The sequence below is a fragment of the Folsomia candida genome, unplaced genomic scaffold, assembly GCF_002217175.1.
Source record: "Folsomia candida strain VU population unplaced genomic scaffold, ASM221717v1 Fcan01_Sc026, whole genome shotgun sequence".
NCBI lineage: Eukaryota > Metazoa > Arthropoda > Collembola > Entomobryomorpha > Isotomidae > Folsomia > Folsomia candida.
In genome coordinates, this window is record NW_019091218.1 from 1,589,524 (window position 1) to 1,600,673 (window position 11,150).

Sequence of the window (11,150 nt, forward strand, 5' to 3'; positions counted from 1 at the left end):
TTTCGGAATATCTGGGTGAATCTCTAATAAGTAATTTATATCCTCATCTCCACACTCGTTGCCATAAACGACCATATCCACCAGTTTGGATGAAATTATCTGATTAATGGCGTCATTTACGCGTAGTTTCATTTGACTTGCTGGCAAACTCACTTGTTTTGTCAACCAGCACAAATGTCGGAGATTGTGAACCGTAATAAAACGATAGCGATAGGATATCCTTTGTCCGACGGAATGATAGAGTCTGTTCGAAAAGCATCGGTAACATATTGGCTCCACGTAATAACAGATGTAACCGATAACACATTTTTTGTTCCCAGAACGAAAAACCAACCTTCCATGGGACGCAATCCATCTGCGGACGTGCGGGTCACCTTCACAAACTTTTCTTTCGCAAGATGCGCACTAAACACTATTTGCAATATAGGTCTCATTTCCAAAATCAATATTACGTAACCATCCAATGATGTTCTTTTTGGAACAGACACGCCATTGCAAACCATTTTCAACTCGATAAACTGTATGTTTGACAAGTCACCCACTGCCCCGGGTAAAATTTCCTTAAGAAGTACTTTGCAACCCTTTTTGCCCGACGATGTATTTGACCGGACTAAGCTATTTTCAGTTGACACATCATTTTCCTCGTAACTTTCTTCAGTAACAGCTGGATGAGTTTCTGAAGGTGTAAGGGAGTCGCCTGAACATATAGCACTGTTCGATGGCAACGAAATATCGGAACTTCCAGGTTCAATGGCGGCAATAAGTGGCACAATTGAAACTGTAGTAGTTGATTGAGAAAATTGAAAACTGCTTTCCAATCCAACATATGCGTTCAAGCATGTGGAAAACTGGAGAGTCATATATTCCGCTAGATTTACTTCCAAAAATGAAGAGTCAGGCGATTGAATTACTCGTAATAAATGATTTCCAAAGGTCCACACGGCTTCATTTATGCTTGCAATCACTGATTCCAGTGTATTTCCCCTAGGATTTATTTGGATATTATGGTGAGTAGTGCGCATGACTGTTATCTTCAGGTCTGCCATTTCTGAACCTTGCAACGGGATATTGTAAATAAAGCCATCAGAGGTAAACACTCCGGTCATTGTGAGGTTTGGGTTACTGAAGCCCAACACTTTGCTTAGTTCGTGAGACAAGTGTAAGCTGTATGTGTCAAACGGATCACTCATAATTATTGTGGTCCTATTGTCTTTCATACCAATTGTTAAACTGATTTCATTTCCAAAATAAGTGGAATTAATGTCGTCCACTAACATTTCAACCGAGATGTTGACAGAGTTGAAGCCCACAGACATGGCTTTATAATTGTATGTTATGGCAAGACTCATGGAGCAATTACTTTCTACAGGAAATACAGAGGAACAAACTCGCTTTGTGTAGGTATTTTTTTTGTACACCAACAAAGGAGAGTCAGAGATAAAGTGGGGGACGTTAAACATTCTTTCAAAGTCTTGGGAAGGTGTAAATCGGGCTGTGTGGTTGGAGTTTATAATCGCGACTTGGCACCTGTCAACGGAGTGTAGTATAGTAATGACCCCTTTCCCTGTACTTCCATTTGTTGTGTGGGGGAAAATATTTACGGCTTCAGGTGTCCATTTGATTATTGTGAGAGAAACAGTATCGTTGTATTCTTTTAGCATAACTTCATTGATTGGTTCTTTTGCTGGATATTGTCCACTCTTTTCAAAAATACACAGAGAGTAGCCTAAGATTTCGCACAATGGTTGTGACAGTTCAACACTATAATATTGAGTAGGGTCCCTCATTACTATTCAAGCTTTATCGTTGTCGCATAAGCTGATCTTGAATATAAGTCCATTTCCTTTTGCAGCAAGATTTATGTTCATAAAAAAATCATATTTTGCCGAGCTCGTATTAGTGGTCTTGATATGAAGAACTAATCTTGAAGGCCATGATAACGTTCCAAATTTGCTTATTGCTTGAAGATCCTCATGATCCAACTTGTTGAACTTTGTAAATGGGGGCACCGATTTGGACGAAATGCACATCCTTTAAAAGTGTTTTAAAAAAGTGTACACTATTAAACACAATGGCATGCATGCTTTAAAACTATGTGGATGAACAATGGTACTAGTTAGCAAAATCAGTTGTTAACCTTGATTATACGAATAATCGAGAAAGCGAAATTTTTACGTCATAATTACCCTTAATATGTGATAAACTTACCCTTCAGAATACAAGTAATCCTGTGGGACGAGACATGGGGTAAGAAGAAAAACAAACAGCAGCAACTCTGAGAGAAACGTTTATCAATTACGTATGATTATTCTCTGATGAGGATTCACAGTACAGTTGGCATATAACTTACTTTCACTTTTGAACATTTTTGTCCAGTTTCGAGGAATAATGTAGCGTTTGGTTTGTGGTGGAGTGAGATTAGACAGAATTTTGCAGAAAACTTAAAGATTAAGTCGTGAGTTTACTTGAAAATGTCGATATTGAATGGCTGGGGGTGAAAAAATCGATCTGGGTTTTATGTAAAGTTAATTGACGTAAACACATTGTTGTAAACTTATTACGACATTCAAACATTTCCATTATGCATTTATTAACACTAAAAACCAATACGCAACGATTACACAATGCATGGTATGGGTGATACAAGAACGAATATAATTATGAATTGAACAATTCCAACTATACAATGAGGAAAGTTAATGAAGGCCGTCACGAGGCTTCAATGAACCTCATTGTTTACATCCATCAGATATAAATCATGGTAAAAGAAATGTGATAATTAAATAAATTTTGTTTATCGAATTCATGGTGGTGGAATTATAGAATAAATTTTCCTGCCAAAAATAATCTTAATATGCGTTGAAAAAGCGTGTTATCACAAAAAAGTACCAAAAAACATAAACATTGGAAGGACTCGAACCCAGGAAAAATATATCTGAGTCTCATCCTCTGTCCACTGCTCCAATCTGGCTGAACGAGAGATTGCACGGCAAAACTCGTCCTTATGCAACAGCGGAGGTAGTATCACTTTTCGTGACGTCAGCGCCATCCTCAAATTTTTGTAAATGTGGATTTCACGACACACAGTTGCTTGGGTACACACAGTATGTATCATTCTTCACAAATTGTATGTACATAATAACTACACTACTTAAGCATTTAACTACACCGTAAATAATCTGGTAATAAACATTACCAAAAAGCACAAGTATATTTATGACTCTACCACAGTGGTAATGATAAGTTGTGCCGTGTTGTAATAAAGGGTTACCTGCATAATAGCGAATTTTTATTACCTGGTAAAATACATATTATTCCCAAATTTATTACCGAGAAATCTTTAACTTTACCGGGTTATTAAGAGTGTATTCTACATTGTTATGCAAATATGCACATACGTACGTACGTACCACGCGTGGGAAATTGTGCAACAGGCATTCACCACGAGGAAGAATTAATTACTCGTGCTACACAAGTCTCGTAATTTTGATTCCCACAGGTTGAATTTTAGTTTCCTTGTTGGAGCCATATTTTTTTAGGGGAGCTTGTACACATTACGTATTGCATAAAACCATCACGGATTTTGGGACAACCTTTTCTTTTCCAGTTTACTTATGTAAATTCGTTAAGCTTAACACGAGTAGGCAAAAAAACTGCCCACTCAACCTTCTTGACGACGCAACATATGAACGATCCCTTTCCAGGGGAAGGTTGATTTACATACGTTTTAATTCTTTCTTCACACGCAAAACTAATCAGGTGAATTTTACACATGTATTTACATATTTATTCTCACGTTATGCATATGTAACAACTGGGAGGAAACCTTGTGTAATAATGGGTCGTACATACATAACACCGAACATTACCGCGTGGTAATGTCCCCTATGAAAAATAATGTCATCTTCTCCGGTGAAAATTGTTTGTCGAATTTGACATAAATCTGCCCGGAACCATGGTTTGTGCAGAAAAAGTAGGAATGATTCTACATAAAACTTCTGACAGGTTTATTCTCCAGAAATGTTTGGCATAATTATGCATAATTCTGCATATTTTGTGCACAAATTGTTTCGGCATAAATTTTTCTGCATAAAATCCCCTGCATAAAACCCAGCCAAATTTCTGCATAAAATCCCTTAAATTTTTCACCCGGGCGGCCAAGTAAATAAATCCTGTCTGAATTGTAATAGATATTTTAACCCTTCAAGCAGTATGACTACGTGAGATGAAAAAAACTACAATTAATTCCGGAACATTATAAAAATTAGACTTCAAATTTACCCAATTTTTTGAAACGTATTTATATTCATGAAAGAAATTCTAAGCAAAAATGATGCCCACATACTTTTTTAAATGCGGATATCCATAATTCGAAAAGTAGGTTATATGTAGGGTCATAAAAAACTATGTTTTTGGATTAAAATCTGAATATTCAACCACAGTCTGCATCGCGGATTCAAAAAAATATCCTAAAATTGACATGAGTAAGTAAAGAACATGAAATTGAAGAGCTAGAAAAAAGCATGGCAGGACAAAGAAATTGAAGCACGACCGGGTTTTTTATGACGAAATATATGAACGCTCCCCCACCACGATGCTTCAAGGTTTCTGCTTCCTTATGATGCCATGGAGATGAAGAAGTGAGACTATTCTTTAGTCGGACTCGGCCAGGAATTATTTACCGTCACGGGTCTGGAACTACTTGGTGTTGGAAAATGGTGCTGGACATTCTGGACGGATGGTAAGCGGGGAGTCTTTCACGTGTAAAACTCACATCTACATGGGACCAATTTTATTTTGTTCACCGCAAAAAATAAGCACACCCATATTTTTGCATTTTTCACAATGCTCTTTTGAACGGGTGGCGCGAATTTTAAATATATTTCCAGCCAAAAACTCGATTTTTAAAAATCCCACAAGTTTTAGAATTTTAGCAGGAGTTCAAAAACTCCAAGACATATCTCTACAGATTGACTTGTTTGATGTATTAAAAATCCAGTTGCAAAATTTTTAGAAATATAAAACTTTATGATGCTTCAAGTAAGTCAGGTAAATCATTCTGAAGAGACATGTTTTCGAATTTTTTTGTACACGCTAAACTTCAAAAATATACCGAATTTTATAAAATCGAGCTGTTGGCTGGAAAACTGTTTACAATTCGCGCTCAAATTAGCGCATTCGGAAAAATGCAAAAGTACGGTTATGTTTATTTTTTGTGGTGAACAAAATAAAATTGGTCCCTTTGAGATCTGAGTTCTACACGTAAAAGGCTTGCATTGTTAGTCAATCAACGAAATACCCAGTGTACACATATTGCGTCGTCAAAACTGGGTCACCTGTCGTAATTGAAGAAATTGACGACGTCCTATCCTCGTATTTAAGTGTGTCACCTCATTTGCGTAAATCTCACTATGCCCATGCGGGCTTTCCATGTTGAATAAACTTTTATGACTCGCTAATCCGTCACATTATGCAAAATTAGGCTATAAAAAGTCGATAGTAAATATGTAACATTTAAACGTCCCGCTCTCTCTCCGACAGGTTCGTCACGGTCGGCGTGCACCTTTACGACACTCTGATCCCAATTTTTCGAAAAGCCCGGTTCTTCCTCCTGCTCCCGTTTACCCCGATTTTGAAAGTCATCACGGACCATGCCTTGTCCCGCCTCGGGGTGACGATCGGCTCGAGTCCGAAGGCTGACCTGTGCATTTTGGACAAACGATTCTACGCCAGGTTCGTACCTGTTCAAAAAATATATACTCATTCAAAATTCACTCATTCATAGCCAAAAAATTCATTCCTTATTCATAATTTGTAAAAAAATATTCATTAATTATTCACCATTCCTTCATTATTCATTTTATTCAAAAATCACAGTCTTAGATGAATTTCTCAACTTCCCGACATACGTATTATGCATTGAGTTAAAAATGAATCATGAAAATAATATTCATTCATTATTCATTCCAACAGATATTCACTCACAATTCATTTATTCAAAACTAAGAATAAAATATTCATTCAAATTTTGAATACTGAATGAATAACTTGTTAATTCATCATGAAATGAATGAATGTGAACATGTTTGGCCAGGTTATGGGCCGACCAGATTTTTGGTCTCGAGGAAATGTTCGCCGAGGGGTGGTGGACTTCGGGAAACTTGGAAGTTTTCTATGACAAGCTTTTCTCCCTGGGTGACAAGCACCGATGGCTTTTCCGCCTCCAGATATCCTACTGGGAGGGGCTCTTCAGATGGGGCGTGCTCAACACGGGGCGAGATGGGACCAACTTCAACGCGGCGCGGGAATACGAACTACGTACGTGACCCTCATTTCACAATGCGATGGTGTCAAGTGTAACGCTCTGATTTGGTTGAAATTTTGAAATTATCTGTGTGGTCCAAGCAAATACAACCAACGTTTCCGCAAGGAGTTTGCGCGATGGTTGGAATATGGCAAAATATTTGAGGGAAAAGATAAAAAATATGCGATTTGTAGAGAAAATGATCAGAGTTTGCTTCCTTCGCCTTTCAAAAATCGCCCGTTTTTTAACCTTGAACTCAAATATTTTGATAAATTCCCACCATCGCACAAACTGCCTGAGGAAACTTTGGTTGTAGTTACATACCTAATTTCAAAATTTCAACCAAATCCGAGCGTTACACTTCACACCATTGTATTTTTAGTTGTGGGTGTAGAAATATTATACAAATATTTTGATTATTAAGCATTTTCGATTTATAAATCTAGCTGTCGAGTTTTTCAAACTGCTCACGGACAAGGAGCACATGCAACACTCGTGCGGTATCTACGTCAACGGGGCCACCACGTATGCCGACTCCCAAATCGAAAAGTTCAAACTGATCGCATCCAAGCTTGAACTAAAACCAGGGATGACGCTTTTGGATCTGGGCTGTGGCTTCGGCGGTCTCTCAAAATTCATGGCGGACAATTACGGCGTGACGGTCACGGGAGTCACGGTCTGCGAGTCGATGGCCACGCAGGCAACGAATCACTGCCGCGGGAGTAAAGTCACCATTAAGACTCAACACTGGAGAAGAATGGAGGGCAAATTTGACCGCATTTCGATCATCGAAATGTTGGAGCACGTCGGGAAACAAAATTACGATGAATTTTTTACAAAAATCAAATCCCTTCTGAATCCTGGTGAGTATATAATACATGCTTTTTAAGGTTGAGTTATCTCATCTTCCCCCATGTGTCACGTTTCCTTCTAATAGTTAGATAGAAAAATTGTAAAATTAATACTTAAAAGCAGCATTTATTTTCTAGAAATTAGAAACAAAATTTGATGGTATTTACCACTTACAATGCCATGGTGCTAAGTGTAAGGGCTGAAATTTGGCTAAAATTTCAAAATTATGTAGTCCAAGTCCAACTAACGTTTCCTGAGACACTTTGTGCTATGCTGGGAATTCGTAAAAAATTTAAGGCGAAAGTTGAAAAAATAGCGATTTTTACCCTACGGAGGAGGATTTCATTCCCTTCAAAGGGAAAAATTACACATTTTAAAATTTCTCCCAAATCGTAGAGTTACACTTGACACCATCACATTGTTAGATTTTAAATAGACCATCAGAACCAGAATTTGATAGCATACAGGGTAGCTAAAATGTCACGCTACAATGGGAAAAGTCCCTAAATCTCCATTAGTTGCAAGATTTGGGATTGAGATTTTTATAACTTATTCAACACTGATGACAAAATTCTAAAAATGTTGCATTTTTCAGAGACAACATTTCCGTAACTAATGGAAATTTATGGATTTTTCCCATCGAAAAATTTTCCATTGTAGCGTGACATTTTAGCCACCCTGTATAACTTCCCCCCCTTGTTTTTCTTCCTTTCCAGGTGGTCGGATTCTACTCCAACATTACGTCGTGGACCCGGGTATCCCACACTTTTTTGAGTTTGCCTGTAAAAACCACTTCGGTCAGACGTACGTCGCCGCGCTGAACGAGTTCGTCACGTATTCGACGCGCTCCTTCCGTATCGCCAACATGCAGGACTTTTCCTTGGATTTGGAACAAGCCGGGAAACACTTTATGGGCATGATAGAAGACAATCGGCCAGAGATGGAGGCCTTGGTGGGACCCAAGCTGGTCCGGGCGCTTCAGATCACGTATGCCGCAGCGCTGGCCGCCACCAAGTTTAAGGGTGGCCAGGTCTACCAAACCGTCCTGGTCGGAAAGGATGACCAGAACAGAATTCCCGTCCAGTAAGCGGAACGTTTTAAATATCCCGGGCTGAATTATTGGTAACTAGCGTATAAGCCCGTCTCCCGCCGGGCGAGTGAAAATTATAAGCTGGAAATATCTGTCGGTAACGGAAGTGAAAGAAAATTATCTGCAACGCAAGGGAGATTAAAGAAAGTCAAGTTTCGAATAGCGCGAAAAGTAAAAACAAATTAAATTTTTAAAAAATCAATGTCTGATGGTAGTTATGTTGGGATGGTCGTAAAATGGTGGTTATTTTGGGTGGTTATCTTGACTATTTCGCTGCGATGTGGGAGGTTAATGTAGACTCACTGATACAATAGCACGTCGAAGTAAAACAAATAATATTCTGACTGTCTAGTGCCTTCGTCAGAATATTTCCCTGTTTTTCTTTATTCACGGTGTTTGTTAAATTAAATTGGAGGTACAATTGTATTAAGTAAAACCCCAAACCTCCGTCTTCAAACTATGAACCACGATGCGGTGTCGTACTCAATTAATGTAACGGGACCTTACTCCCATTTTATTCAGTCGAGTGACATTTCGGTGTGCTCGCGACTCACTCCCACTCCACTCCTACTCCAATCCGCAGGGGAGTGACCACTTACTCCTAGAGTATAAGTCCGTCTCCTGTACGGAGGTATGTAGTTTCTGTGATTTTCAATATAACTCTAAGAAGTGATTGGGCTAGGGCTGGGCTTGGGCTGGGCTTGGGCACAGTACTACTCGCTACTCCACTCTAAGGAGTGATTGGGCTAGGGCTGGGCTTGGGCTGGGCTTGGGCACAGTACTACTCGCTACTCCACTCTAAGGAGTGATTGGGCTAGGGCTGGGCTTGGGCTGGGCTTGGGCACAGTACTACTCGCTACTCCACTCTAAGGAGTGATTGGGCTAGGGCTGGGCTTGGGCTGGGCTTGGGCACAGTACAACTCGCTACTCCACTCTAAGGAGTGATTGGGCTAGGGCTGGGCTTGGGCTGGGCTTGGGCACAGTACTACTCGCTACTCCACTCTAAGGAGTGATTGGGCTAGGGCTGGGCTTGGGCTGGGCTTGGGCACAGTACTACTCGCTACTCCACTCTAAGGAGTGATTGGGCTAGGGCTGGGCTTGGGCTGGGCTTGGGCACAGTACTACTCGCTACTCCACTCTAAGGAGTGATTGGGCTAGGGCTGGGCTGGGCTTGGGCACAGTACTACTCGCCGCCCACTTATCTTACCTAAATGACCACCACCCCTCAGATAACTACCACCCCAAGATAACCACCACACCCAGATAACCACCACACCCAGATAACCACCACCCCCAGATAACCACCTCACCCAGATAACCACCACCCCCAGATAACGACCATCTCTCAGATAACCACCACCCCAAGATAACCACCACACCCAGATAACCACCACCCCAAGATAACCACCATCCCTCAGATAACCACCACACCCAGATAACCACCACCCCAAGATAACCACCATCCCTCAGATAACCACCACACCCAGATAACCACCATTCCAAGATAACCACCACACCCAGATGACCACCACCCCCAGGTAACCACCACCCCTCAGATAACTACCACCCCAAGATAACCACCACCCCCAGATAACCACCATCCCTAAATAACCACCACCCCCATAAGCCCATACAAAGAGTACCACACCTTCTGGCATTTAATTTTTTGAATTTAATTTATTTTGAATTCTCGCGCCATTCGAAACTTAACTTTCTCCACTTTCACTTCCGTCACGGAAAATCACTTCCGTTGCCAACAGATATTTCCAGCTTATAATATAGATATTTGGTTGTATTATATAAAATTTTGTAATGCCATTTAGAAAACAAAATCGCATATGATTTATGCAAACTTTTTTCCCTACTAATTTTGTGCCAATGGCCCGACGTGTAACAGATGAAAAAACGTATTTCCGCTGGATACAAAAATGTCACTTGACACTAAGGACAATAAATAATTATAGTTAATTGGATAAAATCAACAAAGAATTAATAAATAAACAGAATTTAAGGGTACATAAATAAATACATACATACTTCTGCTAGCAATACTTTTGGTTACCGGGTTATTTATGTATAGTGCACAATTGTCTTCACGAACAAGTCGACGCGGCATTAATAAAATCTTGCATGCGGAACAAAATTGTGATATTTAAAAACTGTGTGGCTCATATTATTTAATTTATTAAAAATATGACTCGCAGATACATAAATGAAATGGACATTTACATATCTACATATGTTGCGTCATTGTAAAAAGTAAGTTACATAATTTTAAAACTAAATCACCAAATCCATCAGTTAAAGTTGACAGAAGAATCAATTAATGCTGTCACTGAGATAATGCAAAAATTTAGAGCAAGGTGCTCTTATTACGGGATATCTAACTTTGAGTTATGTAAATATCATAAATTGGATGAACAGCTAAATTGTGAAACACGCTTCAACCTCAGGGGTACTACTCAGGTGCGGGAAAGGTTTAACAAAATTAAAAAAAATAAATAACTATAAAAAAACATTTAAGCAAATTATTCTCCATTAAATTAGTGCGAAACCCGAGTGGATTGCAGACTTGTTATCAGTTGTGGTGCAATATCGTGAACTGAAGTTTTAAGAGAACAATTAATCTTTTTTCATATATTTTTAATGCTGGAGATATCTTTAGATTTTTTTCCAACCCACATTTCTAAGAAACTTTTGCAGAAAAATTAAAGACGACAATTTTTTGAAAAATTTCATGACATACGAAAGTTGAACTATTTGTCATAATTTTTGTCAAAAATTTTGAACATCCGACCAGGTTAATGCAAAAGTTCTGGTGGTTTTGAAAAATATAAAGCTTTAAAATGTATATGTTTTACACGGAAATAAGAATGAAGCATTTAGATGTCTTTTGCCATCATG

At 39.1% G+C, this 11,150-nt stretch overlaps 1 protein-coding gene across 1 annotated transcript; it reads left to right on the top strand.

The window, feature by feature from the left end:
- Window positions 1-4,662: 4,662 nt before the first annotated feature.
- LOC110859493 (cyclopropane-fatty-acyl-phospholipid synthase) lies at window positions 4,663-10,291 on the top strand. The gene is made up of 6 exons (XM_035859571.1): window positions 4,663-4,741; window positions 5,542-5,733; window positions 6,095-6,318; window positions 6,751-7,167; window positions 7,873-8,278; window positions 10,070-10,291. The coding sequence occupies exons 1-5, from the start codon at window positions 4,716-4,718 to the stop codon at window positions 8,241-8,243; spliced, it is 1,230 nt and encodes a 409-aa protein (XP_035715464.1). The 5' UTR covers window positions 4,663-4,715; the 3' UTR covers window positions 8,244-8,278; window positions 10,070-10,291.
- The last annotated feature ends 859 nt before the right edge of the window (window positions 10,292-11,150 follow it).